The 26,488-nt window shown below is 41.3% G+C and overlaps 1 protein-coding gene across 2 annotated transcripts in view; it reads right to left on the bottom strand.

Moving 5' to 3' along the window:
* TTC17 (tetratricopeptide repeat domain 17) overlaps positions 1-26,488 on the bottom strand; it is a 3,338,929-nt gene that overhangs the window by 2,900,697 nt on the left and 411,744 nt on the right. For both annotated transcript variants that reach the window (XM_044083397.1, XM_044083398.1), the window contains exon 4: positions 3,747-3,855. In XM_044083397.1, coding sequence (XP_043939332.1) covers positions 3,747-3,855 — 109 coding nt within the window. The remainder of the gene's footprint in view (positions 1-3,746; positions 3,856-26,488) is intronic.

Below are 26,488 nucleotides of genomic sequence, written 5' to 3'. Positions count from 1 at the left end.
CTAGGAAGACTTCCAACACAGGAGGGATTGCAGAAGGCCTGGGAGGCTATTTATAAGAGGGTATATAACGCCTTTTTTTTTTTTTTTTTTTATTACATTTCAGACATTTGGGAACCATTACACTGAATGTGCTACATTATTTTCACAATGATGTCCCCAAAAGAAACGTATTCAACAGGAGAATCAGGAAAAAGAAATAACGAAAGAAAGAAAAAGAAAGAACGAGAGAAAGAAAGAAAAAGAAAGAACGAGAGAAGGAACGAGAGAAAGAAAGAAAACAGTATCCTCATCCTCTGACCCCAAAACAAGTGGGGAATGGATCTAGATAGAATATGCTAAGCACTACTCTTCAGAATCCAACTCAACATCTTCATCAGAAAAGTCAGACTCCCTAAGCCTTTTAAGAAGGAAGCAAAAGATAACGGAATAGCAGAAAGCAAAGACAAATGGGGGGGTTAACGTCCATAGCAGTGAAAAGACACCCCCCATGTAATCTTGCCACTCATGGGGATCCTTGGCCACAGGAGCTATATGCTTGGCCTTCTGCTTTTTATAGAGAGGAATCTTTACTCTAAAAAGCTTAGGGGGTTCAGTGCCTGCTGACTTTAATTTGATAAGGCAATTTTTCAATTTTCCCTTAAGTATTTGGGGAATTCCCTACGCCCTTCCTGTACAAACAACCACAGGTCCCCACATACTCATCTGTAGCAGAAATATGCTCAGCCTCGGCAGGCAAGAGAGTAAGCAACTCTAACGGCCTCAAACTGGGTCATGACAGAAGGAGCTGGCATCAGAACCTGACGGTCCTTGGGTTCTTCATCTGACCCAATAGAGTAGGCTGATCTTCAAGCTTGTCCAGTGTAAAGTAAATCTTTATTTACAGAGTTTAGAGTTGCACAATATAAAATAAGGCAAATTTACATTCTATTGAGATAGTTATCAGTTAAAGGGCGGATGATGCAATTACAGACATATATCTTTTAAGTAAATGTGCAACTCTGGTATAAGTGAGACTGGGACAGTGCAGCTCAGAAGCTTTATGAAACAGTAGTGTGGAATTTCTAGCAGCCATGGGATAACTTGATTCACAGCAGTGTTGAGCTACTCATATCAGCAGTGGGCTAAGTTCCACACTGTGGTACCACTAGGGACCACTACAAGCTACTTTTATAAGGTGCTAGAAGAAAAGCTGGGTCTGTATACAGCAGGAGTTTAATTACTATCATATCTAGGTGAGTCGAGTTGCACGCTGTACTGTTATAACTGAAAGAGAATGAATCTATAGACTGCACACATTGCAGACCTGTTAACTTAAAGCACAGCTCTGCACAACATAAACTTAATGGGGAAATTTAAAGAACCAATGACAAACATCTAAAGCTTTAACCTGTAGTATTTATATTTCCAGAACTGTACCAATTACCTCCACTATTACTAGGTCTACAAGCTCTAGATGACTCACACCCTGCCAAAACTGGCTGTTATCTTCAAGTTTGAAGAGAGACTAAAGGACAGCAAATAAATACAGCAACACAATCAACTTAGCAGCACAGAAACCACCTGAAAAGCAGTCGTACCTCTCAAATGTAAAGATTTTTCGCAGAATGTCAATATTTTTGTCTGTTCATCAAATACTGCATTTCTTTGAGAAATTACTGGGATGATCTAAGGATTAATGTTACTAAATAATGGTGTGTTTCAGACTTCATATTCTTCAAAAAATGCATACTAAAATCCTGTTATTCTAGCAACTTTATACATTTATAACAGCAAAATTTAACGTGTGCCCCTATTTTTGGGCCTTTGTACCCCCCATTGTGTCAGGCTTTGTCCAGATTTCTTGCTCTAAGAGGTTGAGAGGTATGAAAGCAGTGCAAACAGTAAAACTAACTCAAATCATGGCTGCCAACTGTAAAACCAATTGAATAGCTGTAGCTTCAAACTCAGAGAAACAAAAGCACAGAAAAATACAGAACCTACTAAAAGCCAATTTAAATAGCTATGCATAGTACAGGACCCACTTGAAAACACCTTTAATTAGCAGTAAAGTGGATTTGTTTAAGTAAAATTATTATAGACGCAGATGCTCAGATGACCACTGTTGCAACAGTACGTGGGTTATTATCCTGCATAGGATACAAAAGCCAACCAACTTCCAAAACTTCAAGGCACCCTGTACGTGTTCAGTAAATTAGCTCAAGGTATACTGCCTAAAAAAGACAGGTTTGGATGTCAAGCCCTTTACGGCTTTCATGCCAACAGACAGAGGGAGGGGGAGCTCTGAAAGGCCAATGTAAGCATTAAATAAAATAAATGTCCACACCCTGGCATAAAAAATGCACCAAATAACATGGGGGAACGGAGGGACAGAGCAGCAACTACAAAACTGATCATTCAAACATCTATCGTTAGTATAAACTATGTTCATAAAAACTGATCGCTGCTGTGGTGGCCTCCGCTATATGGGTAGATTACCATAGCTTACTAAATTTGGGAGGTGGAAGAAGAGTCCAGAAGCAGTTGAAAAATGGTCCTAGAAATGGCTGATCTACACCTGGAAAAAAACAAGTTTATAGTCTGCTGTAAAACAATGTACAGAGCAAGAAGTTGCACCTTCTGGAATATTTCTAAAATCCAACTGTTTCCAACAAGCCATAGATGAAACCATGGCCCTAGTAGAGTGAGCCATTGACTATGCCTGGAATAGTTTTGTTGTGGCAAGTATAACAAAAAGAAATAGCCTTAGACAAGCATTTTGAAATATTGACACGTTGTTTTTTCTTGCCTTCCCAAGAAATTAACTGATCTTAAGATCTAAGATGTAGTTCTGTCAAAATAGTACCAGAGCTATCTCTGGACATCCAAGGTATGGAGTACCCGTTCTCCTTTGTTTTCAGGTTCAGGAAAAACAGGGAGATTGACAGCTTGGCTTAATGTAAATGAGGATACCACTTTAGACACAGAGGGATTAGTTCTCAAAGAAACCCTCTCTCTGTGGAAATGATAAAGGGTTGATTCACAGTAAGAGTTTGCATCTCAGATACCCTTCTTTCAAAGGTCATAGCAATCAGTAAAACTGTTTTCCATGTTAAGAATCTCCAGTCAGCCAGGTTACCTTGCTCAAATGGAGCAGGTGGTAGCTACTCTAACACAAAATTAAGATGCCAAGAAAGGGACACCAGTTTCCTTGCAGGCCTCTTGTTTTTTTTTTTAAAAAAAAAACAACTTTCAATGCTTTCCCATGTCAAATTGTTTTTGAAAGAAGATCCATGGACAGACATGCTGAAATGTGGAGGAATAATAAAGGCAACAGGATAGTAAACTCACATTGTTAAACCAGATACCTAGGTCTAAATGGGTGCTGTTTATGTTGCTGGCACAAACTAGAAAAACATTTCCATTTACTATTGTATAATTTTCCAAACAGAAGGCTTTCTTACCTCCATTTGTACCTGCTCCACATCTTCACTAACCATGTGCCTAAAGGAAATTTAGACCTTATATTCATCCAGTCAAGTGAAGTTGATTGAGGTTGGGGTTAATTCTGGCTGTAGTACTTCAACTTCAATGTGACCTCACCTATGCTGCTCACAGTACTAAAAATTAAGTTATAATCCCCTGCTTATCAGATGCATTAACATGACAAATGCATACAGCTGTCAAATTTAATGGAAAAAATTAACAGAAGAATGCTACGGATGTAGAAGTTTCATAAAAATGAAGTACACTAAGGACCAAAGACTCACCCTTAAATGCTGAAAGGCGTGTATGCTGTATGGAAGTTCAAGGATTTCTGTACAATCTGGTTTCTTCAAGTCAGGAGGTAAAGATTTACTACCAATATAATCTTCAGGACTGAAACAAAACCATTTTTAATATTGTAACTGCAACAATAAAATAAAAAGCAACTTTATAGTCATTAACATTGTACGTTTCAGTGACAGATGTCATCAGTGACCTAACCAATATAATTCTTAACAGCAGATACTCTACTGCAAGGCAAGACATTATGTAAAAACATCAGTAACTAGGTGAAAACACTATTGGTAAAAGTGGACTCTGACATGCAAATCAAATTTTTGCAAAGGATGGGATAAAACACATCCTTAGTCCTAGTAAACAGAGGCAGCATGGTGGCTAAATGGTTAAAACATCAGTTCTCCAAAGTGTGGGGTTCAATACTCAATTTCAGGTTGCTCTCTGTTTAAAATATGCATGCTAGGCTGGAAGTTTAGCTTCCTCTCGTGTACCACAAAGGATAATGGTCGAGTGGCACACCAAGTTTTACTTTGCACATTATATGTCACTACAATGACAACTCAATAAAATCAGCGCACAGTGCAACCACAAATGATCAAAAATCAGACACATATAAAAAAAAAACTTTTATGCAAGGGAGAAAGCCCCTGCATGCCTCTAATTATACATACCAACTCAGATCGCAAAACAGTGGGAAAGGGCAAACTCCCACTTCCAAATATGAATCAATCTCACAAAACAAATGAAAGTACAGTTGTGCAAGTTGAACTTACCATAACAGATGTTTGAATCATCACTGCTGCAGTAGCCTTCGCTATATGGGTTATACCCTGCTAAGGTGTATAACCAGCAGTCCAGCTTCCAAAGCTTTAGGGCAACTTCCACGTGCCCTAACAGCTCGAGCTGACTTAAAGGCAAGTTTGGTCACAAAGTCCTTTACATCTTTCCTACCAGCAGAGAGAGGGAGGTAGAGACCTGAAAGGGCAAGGCTAGCAATAAAAAAAAAATTAATGTCTACACCCACACCCTAGTTTAAAAAACACACCAAAAAATGAGGCTGGAGGGAGGGAACAGCTACTGCAGCAGTGATCATTCGAAATTCTACTGTTATGGTATGTTCAGCTTGCACAACTATGTTCTTCACATTGATCTCTGCTGCTGTAACATCGGCTATACCGTCAGATTACCATAGCTAACTATACTTGGGGATGTGGAAAAAGTGTCCAGGAGAATGATCCTAGAAAAGCATGATCTAGACCTAGAGAAGTAATCAAGCTCACAGAGCTTTGTAAATGTATGTACAAGGGAAATAGTCTTCTAGAATACTTCTAAAATGCAAAACTTCCCAAAAACCCAAAGCAGCAGTCAAGGACCTTGCAAAGTGGGACTTGATCCTGCCTAAAATAGATCTGTCATGGAGAGTATAACAAAAAGTAATAACCTTAGATAACCATTTGGAAATCTGTTTGGACACAGACTGACCCTTTCTTTTCACTTTCACAAGAAATGAACAATTGATCTGAATGATTTAGTTTTACCAAGACAGTACCCAAGCTGTCTATAGATATTCAAGGTATGGAGTATCCTCGCACTCATTTTAGGTACAGAAAAAAAGAAGGATATGGATATTTTGGTTAAATTCTTCACACCAACTTCAGGCATAAAAAAATAATTCTCAAAGAAACCCTGCCCTTGTGGAAAATGAGGTAGAGTTGAAATACCATAAAAGCCTGCAACTCAGATACCCTTCTTGCAGAGGTCAGAGCAATTAATAAAACTGTTTTCCATGTGAAGATCCTCAAATCAGACAGATTAGCCGATTCAAATGGAGCAAGTGCTAGTTTCTCTAACACAAAAGTAAGATCCCAAGGAGGAGTTACCAGCTTCCTTGAAGGCCTCTTGTGCAAAACTCCTTTAAAGAGTATTCTGACATGTGACTGCCTTGAAAGAGGAAGATTCCTTTGGCAGGCATCCTGAAATGTCTGATAAATGAACCTAGAGATAGAAATAAAAAAAAAAACATAGGATAGTAACTCTCACAAATATTGTAAAACCAGAGAACAACTAGCCCTGAATGGGTGCTGTTTATGTTGTCAGCACCAATTAGAAAACCTCTTCCATTTGCTGATGTAGGATTTTCAAGTAGCAGGCTTTCTTGCCCCCATTAATACCTGCTGCCTATTCTCAGAAAACAGGCGCATAAAAAGAACTAAGACCCAATCATCCAAGCAGTCAAATGAAGATGACTGATGGCAGGGTGCATCAAACACCACTGTTCTTGTCCAAGTAGATCCAGTCTGTGAGGAGGCTTATGGTAATTGCTTATGGCTATTTTCCAAAAGGGAGAACCATGGCTGTCTGGACCAGAAGGGAGTAACCACAATGACCTCGGGGGGAATTTCTTCTGAATCTTCAAAAGTACCCTGAATGTACCTGCTTGAGGAGGTCCAAGGGACCAAAGACTATTCAGAGAATTGAGTTCCTTCATCAGGGCAAGAATCTGCTTGATATTTATGTGCTTGCATCTGTCCTTGGTATCCCACCATCCCCTGCATTTTGTCCCATCTCCCCTAAAACTACTCCTCAAGCAAAAGTCAAAAAGTAGCTATGGTGAGTGACTGCTTTGGTGAAGGGGACACCTGGATTTACTATCTGTTGTCTCAAAGCAATCTCTCTTCTGAAACTCCATTCCTGGGACCAAATAGATTTCAGATACTGCTTTATCCTTATGTAGAGTCTTACCAGGGGTATCATGAGAATCGTAGATGCCAGTCGTGAGGTATTCCCTTAAGTGACTGAAATCCACATGAAAAACCTTACAAATGGATCTAAATAAAGGTCTTTTTTTTTCTGTAGAAGATGAGCTCTTTGAGCCGAGGCATATTAGTTGATATCCCAGGAACACAATCCTGTGCGAGGGAGTCAAAAAAAGACTTCAGAACATTCTCCTAGAATCCCAGCTTGTGGAAAAGATCACTCACATTAGAGAGATTCCTAACATTTTGAAAGGATCACAAAAATTAAACAAGTCATCTAAATATGGAAAAACATGGCTACCTTGTACCCTGCAATGGGCTATAAATGGAGCCAGACACTTTCTGAACACTTTTAGTGCAATGGATAGTCTAAAGGAAGAAACAGAGAACTGACAAATGTGATCCAGACAACTTTAAGAAACGCCTAATGCCTGGATGAATAGGAATGTGATAAGCTTATTTTAAGTCAAGTGCTATCAGGAAATTTTACAGAGGAAGAAGTGTCAACAGATTGTGAAGTGACAATTTTCAATTTGGCCACGATCATAAACAGGTTTAGGAAAGAAAGATCCAGAACTGGTCTCCAAGCATTTTCTTTCTTTGGAACTAGGAACATTCTTGAAGAAAACACATCAACACCTGGGAAGAAAGAACTGGTTCTATCATTGCTTGGGACAGCATATGATGAACAGGTAGAAACGAGAGTTAGATCGGCAGCATGAAAAATGACCCCATAGAAAGGAGGAATTTCATCCCACTACCACCTGTAACCTTAATGAAAGATTTTCAGAACCCATTTTTTTTTTTTGGTACAGTCTGTTGCCAAACAAAAAAAAAAAAAGGAGATTCAGACTTTCTGGAAGAGAAAGTGCCAGGGTGGGAGGGGTCATAAGGTCTCAGTCAGACTTGGAGTGTTCCTGGTTTTGGAAGGTTTGAGACTTTTTTGGAACCTCCTTCCACCACTTCTCAAACATCTGCTCACCTGAATTCTGTTGAGACTGTTCATTATTTTTGCCAAAAATAGCAGAGGAAAAAGAAAACTCCTCAGACAATTTGGAAAAAGAGGAGCAACAATAGTACAGTTGTGTACTCCTACCATAAATGCAGATGTTCGAGTGTATTCACTGTTGCAGTCATTACTGTAGGGTTCTCTTGCTGGCAGGCAGCCCTCGGTCGGCCAGAATCCAAAAGTCTGGGTCCAGCATCGGCTGAAGTCGCTCCCTCCCTGACTTCAGAGAGCCAAGGGTATAAGGACTCCAGCCGATGCCATCTTCTTCAGTTTTTCTTGCCCTAGATGTCAGGTGCCCAAAAAAAGGCTAACAGCATGGTCTGAAACATAAGTAAGCATGAACCAAAAAACATCCCCACCATAAGTTGCAAATGCACCTCAACACCTCAGAGGAAGAGTAATGTGTAGAAATCCAGAAAGAACTAATAGAAACAACAAGAGAGGGGATAGGAGGGAGGGTAACCCAGACTGCAACAGTGAATACACTCTAACATCTACATTTATAGTAAGAGTACACAACTGTACTATGTTCGTGTTTCACTGTTGCAGTCATTACTGTAGGGTAGAATCCCAAAGCTAAGGAAGGGTGGTTGGCTATGCTACAGAAGGGGAGGCTAAAAGGACCTGCAGAACTGCAGAGGCAAAACCAGCTCTAGATTTAGAGTAGAGAGGGAGATTGTAGTGCTTAGTGAAGGTGTGGACAGAACTCCAAGGTAGCAGCTTCTAAGATCTCCTTGGTAGGTACTCCTCTGAGGAAGGCTGCTGAGGTAGCCGCAGCTCTAGTAGAATGTGTCCTGATATTACTGGGAACTTGTTTGCCATGATGACAGTAGCAAAACCTGATTCAGTGGGCAATCCATTTAGAGATAGTTTGTTTTGTAACTGCCTTTCCCTGTGATGAAGTAGCAAAGGCTTCAAACAATTGATCTGTTTTTCTGAAGGATTTGGTCCTATCCAGGTAAAAACAAAGCTGTCTGTGTATGTCTAAAGAATGCAAAATCCTCTCTCCTTTATTTTGAGGATTAGGGTAGAAGGTAGGTAAGTGAATAGACCGATTCAAAGCTACCCTTGAAACTACCTTAGGCATGAATGTGGGGTTCGTCCTCAAAGAAACCCTGTCCTGGTGAAAAATAATGAAAGGCTCCACAGCCATGAGTGCTTTTAACTCCTAAACTCTCCTGGCAGAGGTTATAGCTAAAAGGATAGCCATTTTCTATGACAAAAACTTTAAATCCATAGTAGCAGCAGGCTCAAAAGGAGGAAGTGTTAGTTTTTCCAAAACATAATTGAGATCCCAAGTGGGAGTGGGTGCTCTTCTAGGAGGCCTTAAATTTTTTGCCCCTCTGAGATATTGTTTGAGTAAAGGATGAGAGAAGATTGGAGGATACATATTGTAATGTGCAGAAATAGCTGAGGCATGTATTTTAATTGATGAAAAAGATAGGCCCTTATGCAGCACCTCTGTTAGGTATTGCAAAATCAGAGGAATGTTTGCAGTTGTAGTATCAAAACCTTGTGCTTGATTCCATGCGCAAAATCGCTTCCATTTCCCTGCATAAGATTTCCTGGTGCTAGGCCTTCTGGCTTCAAGAATTACATCCATTACCCGTTTGGTAAGGGTAGAACTACTTATAATCCCTGGATCCGCCAGGCTGCTAGGCTCAGAGTTTTGATTTGGCTGCGCAGGATCCGGCCTTCCTGTTGAGACAGTAGGTGTGGAATTTGAGGTAAAATCCAAGGAGGTTCCTGAGACAGGTTCATCAGTGTTGAGTATCAGAACTGTTGAGGCCAGTTGGGAGTGAGTAGAATCATTTTTGGTTTGTCTTGTATGATTTTTAGCAACACTCTCGGAAGAAGAGGCAGTGGAGGAAAAGCATACACTGAGAGGTTCTTCCAACTGAATGAGAGAGCATCCACTTTCCATGCTAGTTTGTGATAAGTTCTCATGCAGAAAGTACGAAGCTGGTAGTTCTGGGGGGATGCAAAAAGATCTATGTCCGGGCATCCCCATGCCTCTGTTATTATCCTGAATATCTGAACATCCAACCTCCATTCGTGAGGATCTGAAAGGTGTCTGCTTAGATTGTCTGCCAGGGAGTTGTTTTTTCCTGGCAGAAACTTGGCCTGCAAATCCACTTTGTAGGCCAGTGCTGTGAACCACAGATTCGTGGTCAGTCTGCACAGGGGGTAGGAGTGGGAACCCCCCTGCTTGTTTATGTACCACATCACTGTAGTGTTGTTTGTCTTTATCAGCAATGGACCTGGCTATATAATATCCTTGAAAGCTGTCAGTGCATTCTGTACAGCTAATATCTCCTTCAAATTGATGTGAAGGTGCATCTGGTTTGTTGTCCAGGCACCCTGAAGGCATTTTCCTTGCATGTGGGCCCCCCATGCATAATCCGAGGCATCTGTGGTTATGACTTGTTTGGCTGGAATGGGACAGAAAGGCTTTCCCTTGTTCTGGAGATGGGCCTTGGCCCAAAGAAATTCCTGCTTGAGGCAAGGTAGGATTGCAATCATTGTTTCCAAGCTGTGACAATGCTGAGACCATACACTCTTTAGGTACCATTGTATCTTCCTCATATGCAGTCTTGCATATGGAACTAGCAGGATGCCATGTAACCCAAAGCCTGCAGAACTTTTCTTGCAGTTAGGTGACTCATTGAAGCCAAGTTTTTGAAAGAAGCCAGTTGCAATTGTTTGTCTGGTGTCAGGTAAGCCATCTGGGTTGTAGTGCTTAAAAGAGCTCCCAGAAATGTAATCTGTTGTGTAGGTATCAGGTTTGATTTCCTCAGATTCACCGTAAACCCTAGACACCTCAGGCGATTTTGCACAAAGTCCAAATGCTGAAGTAGAGTATCCTTGCTGTCTGCTTGAATGAGGCAATCGTCCAGATAAGGGTATATTTGAATTCTCTTCTGTCTGCAAAATGCCATAACTGGTGCCAGGCGCTTGGTAAAGACCCTGGGAGCAGTAGATAAGCCAAAGGGCAGCGCATAGAACTGGTGATGCTTCAAGCCCACCTTGAATCTCAGGTATCTTCTGCAGTTTTGTCTTATTGGAACATGCAGGTATGCTTCTTTTAAGTCCAGAGTCACCATCCAAGCATTCTTGCCCAGCATAGGCAGAAGCTCCTGTAGTGTGAGCATTTTGAATTTTGGTATATCCAGAAAGGTGTTTAAAACGGACAGGTCCAGGATTGGTCTCCATGTGTTTTCCTTCCTGGGAACCAGAAAAAGTCTTGAATAAAAACCCTGCCCTATTGCTATGTTTGGTACCAGTTCTATGGCCCTCATAGCCATAAGAGATTGTACTTGTTTTTGTGCCTCTGCCCACTGATTTTTTGGCAGATCTGGCCAACCGTTTGGTTTTGGTAAGGTGTAAAAATGAAACTTGTAGCCTCTTGAGACTACGTCTAGAACCCATTTGTCTTGGGTTATGCGGCTCCAATTTTGTAGAAAGAGTGAAAATTTTCCTCCCAAAGGTGCTTCCAGGGAAAAAGGACCTGGAGGTATCAAGGGAGAGTCATTGTGACTGTTTTCTGTAAGGTTGCGACCTTTCCTCTCCACCCTTGGGAGTGGACACACTCCACTGCCTGGGTCTGTAAGTGGCTTGTGCCTGAGTTCTCCCTCTGGTGTGCCTATATCTGCCTCTCTGAGGTCTGTCTGAGCTTGGAAAGGACCAATTTTTTGCTGGCCAGTTCCTACTAAATCTAGGAGGTTGCACCTGTAAAAAATCCTTAACCGTCTGCATAGACTTGGCTTTGTCTTCCATTTTCTTCAATACCTCCTCAGCTTTGACCCCAAACAAAACACCGTGCTGTAGGGGAGCATCCAGCAACTTTGCCTTAACCTGATCTGGCAGACTTTGCTCCTTTAACCAAGCATGCCTTCTAATAACAGCACCTGTTGCTGCAGCCCTGCAAGAAGCCTCCATAGAATCAAAGCCACAGTGCAAGGTATGTTTCCCCACTTGCTCAGTAGCATGCATTACATCTTGTAGCTCCTTATTCTCTGCACAACCAGAAACAGCAAACATTTTTTGCTTCAAGACAGACAAAAGATATTGCTGATATTTTAACATATGAAATTGGCAATTCAAAGCTCTAATAGACAAAGTGGCAGAAGTATAAACCGTTTTGCCCCATCTTTACAAGGCTGTGGATTCTCTATCAGAGGGGATAGGGTTCTTGGCAGAGGCAGCTGTAACACCCTTAGGACCTTGAGAAATAGTTTCTGGATCAGCTGTAGGATTTGTAAAAAGGAATTTGAGAGAGTCAGGGACCCTGTAGTATCTGTCTGGTTTGACAGGGGCCGGGGGAAAAGAATCAGGAGTCAAGGTAGATTCTGTAAAAACATAATCCACTATATCTGACGGAAGGGGAATAGCCAAAGGCCTATGCTGTGGGAGAACAAAATCCCTGAGCCTTTTCTTGGATTCAGAATATTCCTGACACTCCCAGTGAAAATACTCTCTCATATCATGCAAGGTTTCCCTGAAAGAATAATCTTTAGGAGAAGCTGAAGGAATGGAGTCCTCCGCATCAGAATCCTCATAAGGAGGGAAAGCGTAATCCTGTTCAGTGGAAGAGACAGAGGAAATGGAGACCTGATCAGAAGATTCATAATCTTGCTCTTGCCTAGGCCTTTTGTCTGGAGGGGGATGGGAACCCCTAATCATAGTCAACAGGTCTTCGGCCATCTTGAGCATCTGTTTCTGCGGTCTAGGCCCCTGATCCGAAGAGGCCTGAGCATGCTTCTTTGTCTGGAGTCTTAGCCTTTGTCTTTAAAACTGAAGCCATCCTTACATGCAGTTGTGTAGGCCTGAAAACTCCCTCAGAAGCCGGTACCTGCACAGCGGCTCCGGACCCAACAGAGGGAGCGGTATCCGAAAGCCCAGTCCCTTGAGATGCTGAAGGCCTCATCATCTCCTCATGGGAGTCAGTATTGGCAATCTGTTCCAAATTGGCGGACGTCAGGGGCTGTGAAAGCGCCTCGCTGACGACAACTGGCTCTGGCTGTATATCGTCGTCCACTTTGGAACTCGGAGGCCTGTCCTTATCCTTTCGCTTCTTGTAAACTCCGGTAGTCGGATACAATTCCGACATTTTATAGTTAAATCTTCTTCCAAAATAATGAAAGGCAAAATCGTACCTACGCTTTATAGTGCGTTGGTTAAACCTAGCACAAAACCGACAACTAGCTACGTCGTGGTCAGGGCCTAGGCAAGGGATACAGTAAGAGTGAAAATCCTTATGAGGTATTTGCTTCCCACAACAAAATACAATTATTAACTTTTTCTGACATCGGTCTAGAGCAAGAAAAAGTTTTCCCAACGGGGTACTTAGCTTTATGAAGAAGTCTTCAGTTTGAAAATCATAAGAAAAACACAGGAGTCTGCCGACCGGCACTTGCGAACTGCTTCTGCTTTGGGCACCGTGCGGCAAGAAAGACTGAAGATGGCATCAGCTGGAGTCCTTATACCCCTGGCGCTCTGATGTCAGGGAGGGAGTGACTTCAGCCGTCGGACCCAGACTTTGGGATTCTGGCCGACCGAGGGCTGCCTGCCAGCAAGAGAACCCTACAGTAATGATTGCAACAGTGAAACACGATGAACATCTTGGAAATTCCCTTGAGCAGCTTGTCACTTTCACACTTTGATCTCTCTGCAATTGGGGGGGTGGGGGGGGGCAAACAATCTCTATCCAAGGGTGAATTTAAAACCACATGTTTCAACTATGGCCGCACACAGATCAGCTTAATTTTAGCTCTCCCAGTGTGAAAAAAAATGGATAGATAAAAGCCAGTAATATTGCCTGTTTTGTAAACTTCAGTTATTGGCTAGTGAATACACTGCCTGGATGCCAGCAAAGAAACAGAGCCTGAAAGAAAATCAAACAGAAAAAGGTGAAAAGAACACTGACTGGGAAGAATCCTACAGCTGTTCAACAAAAAGTAATTCAAGTTCTAGCTCTGGTACAAGAGATGGCTTCCACTAATTTAGAAGAAAGAATAAGTTAGATATGCTCAGAGTTTATTAAAATAAATGAAACACTGAAGAAATACATCAGCTTAAAATACCAAAATGCTGTGAAAATTGTAGAAGCTTTAAACAGCTACTCAGATGAACTAGACTACAAAATGAAGAAAAGGCCATCTTCGTATCAGACTGCTCAAGAGTAGTTTCAAAAAATGGCAGACTTAGAGGGCATTACATTCAGATAAAAACTGAAATTTTCAGCTGTACCAGAGAAACTGGAAGGAACAGACATTTATTTTATGAAAGCACAAATCAACAATTGGACTCGTATTCCAGATTAGGATTTGTTAATTGAATGGGCACAGAGTGTATGCTCCAAACCCGGCCATCAGAAAAAATAGTTAAGACCTGTATTAGTAAAGATGCAATCACACAAGCAGAAGGAGTTGATCTTGTCAAACCTGTGGCAGAATGGCACAAAACTAAAAATTACAAACTGTAGAGTTCGTGGAAAATGATAATTCACCATACTCCAGGAAGAGAAACTAATTTAACCTAGCAATCAGGGAATGCTGAGAAGGTTTGAGATCCAGGCTGCTTCTCATGGTAAGGTTCAGAGACAGAATTTGCAGTGAAACTTTTTTTGAGGTTCCAAATGAAAAGGCTTGAGACACAGAAAAAGTACAGGAGTTCACTAGAAGAATCGAGAGTACCATGGACTTGAACCAAAGTCTGGAACTGGAAGATAGAGATGAACAGGAAGACCAGCAACAATGAAATTACATACATGTGAAACTATAAACAATCACAATTGTGAAATACGGTTTTACAAGAAGTGGTGGAGAAGGACTGGATTTTTGTTGACTTTGTTAAACTTGGAGGACTGACCGGCATATGTCCCACTTCATGTCATTAATGTTTGGAAGGACACTAAAAGGTAAATAAAACAGACTGAGAAAGGATGAAAAGTTAAGTAAAAAGTTTTATTCTTAACACTGTGTAAATCATTTTATGTTATAAAATTGCATGTTACATGTAATGTATTTTCAGGGATTGTTGTATGTGATAAATACTAAACGTGTTTTCTCTTTTAGTTTTAAGAAAAAGTAGATATGGTATATCAAGAGAACAAAGGCTGGACAAAAATACATTGAAGTCAATAGGTTGCAATCTTGGGCTTTTCGGGTGAGAGGATGGGATGTGAAACTGCACTAATTATAAATTTATCTAGAACCAAAATGTTTCCTTTACTTTTGCAGAGGTGAATGTCTGCACTAATGCTCTGCTTAATCTTATGACCGTTTTTAATAAGAATGCAAGTGTGTTTTAAAAATTGAGACCACAATGTAATAGTCTATTTAAGCAAATAAATGTTCAGTGCCAGTTCAGAAACCTGGCATGTTGACAAGCTGATTAAAGGTTAACACCATAAACGAGAGGTCTGGACGTTGTTTACTGAGAGAAAGTAAAATTAAAAAGGTACAAGGGCAAGAAATTCAGCAACAAAGTCTGAAATTACTGGAAGTGAAAGGGGGGGGGGCAAGATGGCTGAGAGCAGCAACTGGTGAAAGCATTGACTGAAAGAGTTTCTCTGACAGAAAACATAATAAAAAAATATATACATGTTAGCTAATTTTATTCACTAATAGTCAGTGACCAGATTTATAGCTTCAAGTTCTTCAAATGCTGTAATTTTCCAGTCAGAACTTCAATTGCTTGGTTAAAAATAAGAGACCAACATGAGACAAAAAATGGGGCTCCAGATTTGTGTAAAGACATCCAGTTACTAATATTTAGTATGTGGAATGAGTTACTTAAAATGGACAAACCATTTACCAAAATAGAAAGTTTCATGAAACACATCAGAAAGATGGAACATTTAAAAATTCTTTTGAAATAAAATACACAAATTAACAGTATGAAGCTTTAAATGCTCATGAAGGGAGAATAACTGAAGGCGAATATCAGATGAAATTTCTTTTAAAATAACATAACTGGCTCAAAGTTGATGACAACCCAGATAAATAAAACATTAAATCTATCTGAAACTTTATATTTTGGAATTGAAAGTGGACACAGATCCCAGATAACACCTTTGAAGAAGGAAAACTCACTACCACATTTATAGTCAAGTTTATGTCTACCTTAGAAAAAGATCAAATATTAAAAACAGCATAGTCTAACACCACCTATTAAAATAAATGAACATGTAGTCAGACTTGACAATGATTATTTCAGTAATGAGTAAAAGAAAATCCTGCTTATGAATGAACTTAATATTCAAGTCACTTTAGTGTTTCCTGCAAACATTTCTTTCTGAAAGAACTAAAATATTTTTTTTTCAAATAGAAATGTTATTGATTTTTCATTACATATACATCACAAACAATTGCAGATTAACAATGAGCAGTAAAATAAAGGAGAACATACAATTACTAATTATATACAATATGTACAATAGTGCTGCTTAGGGATATGACCCCTAGAATAAACTTGGTAAGAAACATATATGAAGGCAGGTACATACTGCAACTGAACACAATATATTACCCTTGATTTGCAACATGAAAATCAGAGAGGAAAAAAATTAACATATCTTGAGCCACACAAGAAGGAGGGCAAGGAGAAAAGGGGAAGAGAAGAATTAAAGAAGCATATACAGGAAGGGCCTTTAGCAATTCTGGACCACCTCAGTTCATAAGTAATTTAGTTGTCAGATGCTCAAATAAGATATTCCAGAATTTCTGAAAGCAAAAACGTTTGAGGGTTTGTTGTTAAAAGTTTTTGTGAAGTAATGTATTTAACAGCCATGTCCCTGAATCCACTAAAGGGCATCTTAGTATGATCTAGCCAATGTTTGGTAATGTAGAATTTGACTAATAAACAGAGTTAAGATGCAAGATCTTAATTCTGATGTATTAATATTAGTGATATGTAGTAATGCAAGCTCCTCTGAGAGGGTTGACTTGTGGTACCCCATCTAGTCAAGTCTCACCTTGAGAGAACACCAAATACTGTGAATATCTACAAAACCATATTATACATAAAATGTCAGCCTGGGGGGTAGGAATAGCAGGGGCATGCAGTCGAGACATTCGGGTTAAATTTATTTAAGTGGGTGGGTGTGAAGTATACGTTGTTGGTAATCAAATTGTGTACAAGTGAGTTTCTTAAACGGGGAGAAAAGGAGGGTGGATTTAATAGCAGATAATTTCTGTTCTTCTGATAGGTTCAACCCCTGGTGGTTCCAGTAGTCCACGTATACCAATTTATCTTGGTCTAAAATTGTAGTTAAGTTTATAGGTGAGGGACAGCATACACTTGTTACTGGCTAGAATTTCCACTAATTTAGAGACCTGATTGAAGTCAGATTCATGAATATTGAGATCATGAGATAGAGATGCAATAAGTTCCCTTATATGTCTCAGGATTATGATGTATTTTTTTTAGATAACTTTAGAATATCCCGTAATTCTGTGAGTGACGAGTCTCTATGTTTATGAATATCCCACAGTGTGTATTCTTTGATTAGAGAGTAGTCAACCAGATTAATCATGCTCCTATTCAATTTGAGATTAGGTTTTAGATGGATGGGTTGGAACAGGAGACCTTTTTCTAATTTCAAGGATTTAAATAGTTCTTGAAAAGATTTGATTTTTATCCTTTATGATATGATGCAGCTTTAATTTTCTAAGAATTAATGGGCCTAAGAAGGGGAGAGCTTTGGGGTTAGAATCATTGCTTAAAGCATGATTAAACCACATTTTTACCCAAAGGTGAGTCCATATTAGGTTGTAAGGATGGTAGTTAGCAATTCTAATCTATTGGCATGCAGAATTCTATAATGGAGTTGTAAGTCTGGCATACCTAGGCCTCACCTAGCTTTTGTAAGTGTTGATATGACAGACTTACTAATTTTGGGTGCCAGATGAACTTCGCTAAGGTTTTGTGGATTTTAGTGAAAAATGCATTGGGGATGAACGAGAGAGATGCAAGAAAATGATAGAGAATCTTCGGGAGGATGTTCATTTTAATGATAGAAGTTTTAGACAGCACAAGCTGTTTCATGTGTTACCATCTGGACAGGTCTTGAGATAGTATCGACCATACTTTAGTTAAGTTGGAGTGTAATGTGGAGAGCGATATTTAAAGGAGTATACCATATGGAAAGGAGAATCTGGAAAGAGGTTTTTTCTATTGGCTGTAGGGCTAAACGGGAAAATATAGGATTTGTCTTGACTTTATAGTCCAAAATATGTGCAAATGTGTTTAAAGTAGTGATTAATTTATTGGCATCTGACAAGGGGTGTTCAAAATCTAGATTCAAGTCTGCAAATGCGGTCAAGCTTATCCTATGTAATCTTTTGGGAATTGGTGTTTTTGCAATAAGGATAAGAAAGGTTCTAGGTATAAGTTAAAAAGAAGGGGGGAAAGGGGGCACCCTTGTCTGTTTCCATTTGAGATTTTTATCGGTTGCAAGAATTTCTTATTGATATATAGGCACATGTTAAGAACTACTGTATAGAATTTTGATACTGATAAACTCAGGGGATATATCGAAACAGGATAGTACTGTGAACAGAAAGTTCCAGTTGACCCTATCGAATGCCTTACATGCGTCCAGAATCATAGCATATCTTGGATTTTTTTGTCTTTCTTGGTAAGGTTAATCATGGTTTCCATAGTTAAAGTATTATCCCAGGTGTGTCTGTTGGACATGAAACCTGCGTGTTCTTTATATATAAGGGAAGGGATTACTTTAAGCCTTTCAGCTAATACAGATAAAATTTTAATAGCAACATTCATTAGGGAAATTGGCCTGTAGTTAAGGTTTGATTTATCCAGGTTATTTTTGGGGATTAGAATGGTCTTTGAGTAGTTAATGTAAACGTCTGATATTTCTTGATAGACACACAGTTAAATAGCTCGAGTAGAATGGGAGCTAGGGTATCTTTAAAGGTTTTATAGAAGTCTGGAGAGTATCCATCTGGACCTGGAGCTTTCCCTAACTTGAGGTTTCCGATGGCTTTTACAACTTCTAGTTGACTCACTGGAGCAGATAAGATTCCTTTCTGCTCTTCATTTAGCTTTGGAAATGTGATGTTGAGATAATCTTATCTTGGAGATTGGGGTTTGATGGTCATTACTAGCATAAATTCCTGAATATACTTGTTGGAATAAGTGAGTAATTTGGGAGTCTGATTTATAGAGTGTACCTTGGTGATAGATAAGGGCTATCGTGGGTGACATTTGTTTGTTGTCAATTAGTCTAGCTAGTGCCTTGGAGGGAGTTTGCATCCATTCAGAGTATTTTGTGATAAATCTTAGTTCCTGTAGGGAGTAGTTGGACTGATGTAGGTCGAACAATTCCCTTTGCTTATCCATCATATCATTTTCCATTGCTAAAGTATGGTTCACTTGAAGCTTACCTAGTTCTCGGACATTAGGCGGTTCTCTTTCTTTCCTCTGTTTAAGGTATGTGGATTTTTGAATAAATATTTCTCTAAGTACAGCTGTACACGCCTCCCACTGGACGTCATAGGGGATACTAGAGTTTCGAGGGTCGTTGCTGAACTCCGTTGGAGCTGTGGCTATCTCCTCAACTGCTGGGTTGTGTAAAACATTGTTAAAGGACCAGATGAAACCTTTATAGAGTAAAGGTAAGTTTTGTGCAAGGTTTATCAGAGTAATCTGAGTGATCCGAGAAAAACCTTGGTTCACCTACATACTTTGCCAATTTAATATTTCTGATATTAGAAAGAAATCTGTGCGTGACCAAGAGTTATGGCATCTAGAGAAGTATGTGTAATTATTGTTGATCCGAGTGTCGTCCCCAAAGGATATAGGGTCAACTAGTCCAAAGTCCAATATTAGATCCAACAAGGCAAGGGAAGCTTGTGTATTACACAATTTGGATTTGTTAGAGCAGTCAATGCTAGGGTCAATTACTGCATTCCAATCCCCCCCCCCCCCCAGACAAAGTAGTGATTTGGGAAATTTAACAAGATGTCATAGACTTTCAAAATGAATTGCTGTTGTTCTGAGCATGGTCCATAAAGGTTTAAGAACAATATTGGTTGAGTGAACAGTGGGGTTAGGAACATGAACCAACACCATCTACCCCCGTGGTCTGTACCCTTGTCAATAACAGAAGGTTTACATGAGTTTAATAATTGCTACCCCTTTAGAATTAGAGCGGTTTCCTGCTGAAATTTAATTTATCCACTTCTATTCTTCTCACTTACCCAATCCTCATCTACCATATGTGAATCTTGAACATAAGAGATGTCTGCTTCTGATTTTAATAGAAGGTGCATTAGAAGATTTCTTTTACTTTTGTCCTGGAGTCCTCTAACATTCCAGGAAATTATTTTCCACACCTTATCTATACTTATGGGGGACTCTGGTGAAGATAATGATGGTTATACGATAAACAAGGAGCAGGGAAGTAATTATGTGGCTCAAGAGTTGTTCTCAAGTTATGCATATGTGTAAAGTCTAATGAAAATGCAGCACTGGACTCTCAAACTTACCCCTGTGCCTACCCACTTAACCCCTACCTTTGAGAGAGAGAGAAAAATGATGAAGTAAAGATGTCATTGAAACCATTAGGTGGTTAAAAATAGAACCACCATAATTTACATATGTACACCATTAAAACAATTCCAAATGTCATCAGGTACCCTTCTTAGCATATCCAACCAGCTCTTGGCTAAAGGTACTGCCAGTTATGGCAGGTATGCTTGAGTAGGTAACAATCTAAATATAGTAATTAGGCATTTTATATAATAGTGTGATAGGTGAGAACTAAGTCTCGGTACAAAACAGGGAGAAAAGAAGACATTTGTTACATGCGAATGAAGCATTAAGTTATGTGCAGGTGTTAATCGCGATACTACGCAGAGCAGAGAGGACTGGGGAGGAGCTAAGAAAAACTGCAAATAAAAAGAAATTCCTAGAGCAAAGGCATAGTTGATCCAGTTAAATAAATGCATAGCACACTAAATGTCTGTAATTATAGTGTCTTCTTATAAGGAGTAAGGTGGCCACAGTCTCCTCCGCCGCATAAAAAAGTCTAATGGAAGTGCTTGCCAACCATTTCTGTACTTTTTCTCGGGTTTCACTAAAGTGTGAAACATGCACAGACCGGGTGATTTTGTGACATTATCATGCTAACTTACAAGAAGAAAGTTTCTTATCTTGCAAGTGCTGTTTAAACTTCAGTTGTAATTTATTTCCAAGCAGATTTTCTGAGCTATAAAAGCAATGAAAGCTGCTAGAGTTTCCTGTTGCTTCCTTTTTACATATCACTTTATATGTTGCACTTACATAAAATGACAGTTTTCAAAGTCATGTTTTCCCTAAGGCAGTTCGTTATACTCCATCCAAAAAATCCATCAGGCATTTCCTAAATAAGTGTATTAGAGGGTCAGACAAAAATGACTTGGTTCTCCGTTTCTTCACTTAATGGGCAGTCTTCAGACGAGTCGACTAACTTATGTGAAGATACCAGCAAATAACCCTCAAAAAGGTGTATGACAAGCCTGCAATGAACTAGTAAGTAGGTCAAGTCTATGACTCTAAGTTTACTATAACACCACCACCAAGAGATAGCTTTAGCAGAGAGATGTGTTAGATGAGCAACTTTAGCTTAAGGAAGTGCAGGGTTCATATACACAAGTAGAACAGCCTTATAATCCAAAAGTGATCCTCACCTCTGGATTTCCAAGGGGTTACTCAATGAACAGTTCTCCTTTGCGATCACAATATTCTGTAGATTGGGAGGGCCAAGTTTGTTAGAACAGCCAGGTATTCGTACAGAGCTCCTCCGATGATTGTTGAGCAGGCTGGGCCAGCAGGAAGTTTCCTCAGTTTTTTTCCTTTTTGTTGCGCTTATCTAATGGGGCCAAGCGATGTCACCATTCACGGGTCCCCCTGTGTACTACAGTTTGGCGCATTTGCTCCTGAGTTAGATTTAATCACAGATTCTTTCTTTAAATAGAAATACAACTTACTTTATAAAAGAAGATACTAGGCTGAGTTAAACTAAGTCTCTTGAGAACAGGAGAGACAAAACTAGCTCTAGTAAGGAAATTTGGTGAAAACCTTGTCCTCATGAATCCGGAGTTTTTCCAAAGCACTTAAGGAAGATAGGATTAGCTTCCTTGGGTGAAGTCATGGTAAAATTTGTTTCATTGTGGTAGAAAGACAGGCTGTTAGGAAATCACATCTGAAATGAGAAGTTATGTACCTACCATAACGTTCCATGTTAGTTGTCTTCTCTCGCCTTCTTTCTTGCTGGATGGGTTCGGAGCCGATCCTCAGCTCCGACTCGGCCACTTACTAAAGCTCGAGAGCTAATTTTACCGGCTCGAGGCAACCCTATATCCCATGATGCTAGGCGATAACTACCCAGATCTCGTTTGGTAGCTAAAGAAAAATTATGGAATATAGTCCTCCAACTGGAGAAGAGGAGGAAAAAGGGAATAATCCCGCCAAAGAGACCAATCTAATCTAGTGACACTAGTAAGCTATTTAGCTGGAAATGCTAGATCAGGACTCTTCAAGGAAGAGGAACAATCTTCTCGGTCTGTCCAGGCTAGGGGGATGGTGGACGGGATGCAAGAAAGAAGGCGAGAGAAGACAACTAACATGGAACGTTATGGTAGGTACATAACTTCTCAATATTAAGTTGTCAATCTCGCCTTCATTCTTGCTGGATGGGACCGCGTCCCTAGCACCTTTATCCTGGGTGGCTCAATGGAACAGACTCTTGAGAACAGTGGAACCAAAATTTGCCCTGTTTCTGGAGGCCAAGTCCAATTTGTAATGCGAAACAAAGGTATGAGGAAAGGCCCATGTGGCTGCTGCACAAATAGTGTCTATTGGTAGTCTAGCTTGAAAAGCTGCAGATGTAGCTAGTGCTCTAGTTGAATGGGCTTTTGGCCTAGAAGTCAACTCTCTACCTCTGAGGTGATAAATTCATGTAATCACAGAAGACAGCCACCTAGATAGGGTTACCTTAGATACCGGAAGGCCTTTCCTGTTCTCTGCATACGATAAAAACAGTTCATCAGATTTCCTAATTTGTTTGGTTCTGTCCAAATAATATCGGAGTTGGCGAACATCCAGATAATGTAGTTTTTCATCCGCTCTATTAGTATAATTTGGGAAAAAAACTGGGAGATCAATAGATTGATTTAAGTTCATCTGCGACGCCACCTTGGGTAAGAAAGATGGATTAGTCCTTAGAGAAACTCTGTCTTTGTGGAAGATTAAGTAGGGAGGACAAATGCAGAGGGCATGAAGCGCAGATACTCTCCTAGCAGAAGTAATGGCGACTAGGAAGAGTGTCTTCCAGGAAAGAAATTTCAATGAACAGGAAGCCGCAGGTTCAAAGGGGGGAAGAATTAAGGATGTTAATAATAAATTTAGATCCCACTGTGGTGGAGGATCTTTGATCGGAGGCCTCTAAGGAATGCCTTGCAAAGCTTATGGGACATGATGTTGCGATCCGACAAGCCTATATGAAAATTTGAAATGGCTGCCAACTGAACTTTAACTGTGGAGGAAGAAGAACCAGAGTGAAAAATTTCAGCTAGGAAGTCCAAGACCGAATGAATCAGAGCAGTAAATGGATCTATATTCCTAGCTTTTGCCCAGAAGGAGAAACGTTGCCATTTACTAGTGTAAATCCTTCTGGTGGAAGATTTAAGGGAAGCTACTATGATATCCCGGACGGGATTAGAAATCATAGGAAGCCTGGCTAGGGACGGAAGTGGAGCAACCAAACAGTGAGGTTGAGAGAAGGTATGGATTGATGCAGCTGCCCCGACTGGTGGGTCAGAAGATCTGGAACCGGGTCCAGATGCCAAGGCTGTACCAAAAGATAACGATGCAGGAATGGAAACCATATCTGTCGAGGCCAATAAGGGGCAATGAGAATCATTTTGGCTCTCAAGGCGGTTGCTTTCTGAATCACTTGTGGTATTAGAGGAAAAGGTGGAAAAACATAGAGAAGTCCCCGGGGCCAATCTTGGACTAGAGCGTCTCTGGGGGGATGGCCTGGAAGGGGGAAGAGGGTGAAGAAGTCGGGGCATTTGCTGTTTTCAGGCACAGCAAAAAGATCGCAGCAAGGAAGGCCCCACTTATGAAAAATCTCTTCCGTCACAGATTGTTTGAGACCACTCGTGAGGCATGAGAATAGCTCTGCTCAACCTGTCCGCTATGATGTTGGACTTCCCGGGGATATGCGTTGCTATCAGAAACCGCTGAGAAGAGATTGCCCACTGCCAAAGTCTGAGTGCCTCTCGACACAGGGGACAGGACTTGGTTCTGCCCTGCTTGTTAATATACCACACTACGGACATATTGTCCGTTTGGATTGCAATAGTCCCCAGGGGAAGAGAGTCGTGGAGGGCTTGCAACGTTAAAAGCACTGCTCTCATCTCCAGGACATTTATATGCAGGTGGCATTCGAAAGGTTGCCAAGTGCCATAGACCATCCTGCCCTGAAAATGCCCCCCCCCCCACCCGATCAGGGAGGTGTCCGATGTAACCGTGGCGACCGGGGCGGGAGGAACAAAGGGTCTGCCTTGATGGACTTGAGGGGACAATATCCACCAGGACAGATGCCTTTTGCAAGCTGGAGTTATGATCCTGTGATGCATAGGGAGTCATTGAAAAGACCACTGGGCGAAAAGCATCCACTGTAGGAGACTCATGTAAAAGCGGGCAAGGGGAAGAAGTGTTATGGCGGCCGCCATAAGACCCAATACTTTCAGGGCATACCTGGCCTGAATTTTGTCGCTCTGAAGAACATGGATGTGGTTTTGAATATCTAAGATCCTTTGATCTGTTAATTTTGCTGAAAGTTGTACAGTGTCCAAATTGGTGCCTATAAAGGTAATAGATTGACAAGGCGACAAGGCAGATTTTTCGAAATTTAGAGAGATTCCTAGCCCTCTGCAAATGTGAATGGTGTAATCTCTGGCTTGGAGAAGTTGATGCCTGGTGGTGACAGTGAGGAGCCAGTCGTCTAGATACGGAAACACCTGGAATCCTTGATGTCTCAGGTGAGCCGTAACCGCTGCCATACATTTGGTGAACACTCTGGGGGCTGTAGTGAGACCAAAGGGCAGGGCTCTGAATTGGTAGTGACTGGCCCCCAGCCGAAAGCGGAGAAACCTTTTGGAGCGCCTGTGAATTTTTATGTGATAGTACGCATCCTGAAGGTCCACCGAGCACATCCAATTGTCCTTGCCCAGAAAGGGTAGAATGGACTTGTAGGCGTCACCGTCCGGAATCTTGTTCTCTTTACAAACTTGTTTAGTTTGCTAGGATCTAATATTGGTCTCCAGTCCCCCGTCTTTTTCGGTACTAAAAAGAACCTTGAGTAGATTCCGGATCCTAGTTGGTCTGCTGGGACTGGCTGGATGGCTCTTTTTGCTTGCAATTTTGATATCTCTGGTACTGCTAGTTCCCTTAGACCGGGTGGAACGTCTGGAAGTGTTCCTTTTTGCTGAATTGGGGTTTGGATAAAGGGAATTTTGTAACCCTCGGATATGATCGACTGTACCCATTTGTCTTGAGCAAGGGAAAGCCAGGCTTTTGGGTACAGCAACAATCTTCCCCCGACTGCCTCCGAAGGTGGACAATCGGGCAACATCTCAGGGATGCTGGAAGGGTTTGTCAGAGAGAGGCTCCCTGCTACCCTGATTCTGCGGACCCCCCTCTGCCACTAAGGCTGCGTCTGTTACCCCCTCTGCCTCTGGGGGTAAACTGACCTCGTGCGTCAGGCGTGACTCCTTGAGATTTGCGGAACCACATTTTCCCTCCCTTCTGACCCTTGGAGTAAGGTCTTGAAGGGGTGGAGAAACGGACTCCTACGGCAGAAAGAGTCTTACCATCTTGTTCGCATCTGGTCAAGGTGTCTTTCGCTTGAGGTCTGAACAAGGTCGAACCATCAAAAGGAGAATTTGTGAAGGACGCCTTGAAGGGGTCTGCAAAATTACAAAGCCGCATCCAGGCTTGACGCCTTAATGCCACTCCTGTGCCTGCGGCCCTACTCGCTCCATCGGCTGCATATGAAATGAGCCGCATGGAGGAGTTAACAATAGAGTTTAGGGTTCCTAGCTGTGAGTTTATTTTATTCTGGGACCCAGCAGCTGACTGAGCCTGTAAAACTTCTCCCAACTCTTTGAGAACATCTCTCTGAAGGCGGGTGAAGTGACACAAGTAGTTCAGCAACCGCATGGCAAAGGTCACTGAAGAAAACATCTGCTTACCATACCTATCCATAGTCCTGGAATCCTTGTTAGGAGGATGGATAGGTACTGAAGGATCGGCTAGTTCCTTCTTGGTGGCTGTGGCCACCACCATGGCATCAACCGGGACACCTTTTGTCAAAAACTGCCTATCAGGTGGGGCCGTAATGAATTTAAGAAGGCCTCCTAGAAGTGGGTTCCACCGAATCCGGGGCCGTCCACGCCTTCCAAGCCACCAGATCCATAAGGGGGTCGAAAGGCGGAGACACCCAGGAGGTGGAAGGTCGAGAACCAAATGCCTCCAGGTAAACCGACTCGTCCTCGGAAGGATTAAGGGAAGGCCAGTTCCCCCTCTGCTTAAGGATTTCAAGGATGTCTGAGAAAGAGAGATCCTCAGAGGGGGACCTTGGGGATCCCTCCGACTCATCCAAGTCGGTATCGGATGTAATAGACTCGGGGGAGTCTAGATGTTTCCGCTTACATGTCCTCTTATGTGGAGGCTCACCTGACGGGTCAGGAGAAGCCTCGGAAGAGGAAGATATTCCCAGTGGGGAAACCTGAGGCATTGGATCTCTGGGCCCGGGAGCAAGAGAGTGGGAAGAGACGTCAGCAGGCACTGTAGTGGGAGGATCTGATGGAACTGACTGTTGACTATGCCCTGGGGCTAGTACACTCCTCATCACCTCGAAGGCTCCCCCATCAGAGAGGCCAGAGGG

The sequence above is a fragment of the Protopterus annectens genome, chromosome 9.part0 (assembly GCF_019279795.1).
Source record: "Protopterus annectens isolate FY-2018-M chromosome 9.part0, PAN1.0, whole genome shotgun sequence".
In the NCBI taxonomy this organism is placed as follows: Eukaryota; Metazoa; Chordata; order Ceratodontiformes; family Protopteridae; genus Protopterus; species Protopterus annectens.
The sequence above is the reverse complement of the archived record's forward strand: the minus strand, read 5'-3'. Positions and strand labels throughout refer to the sequence as shown.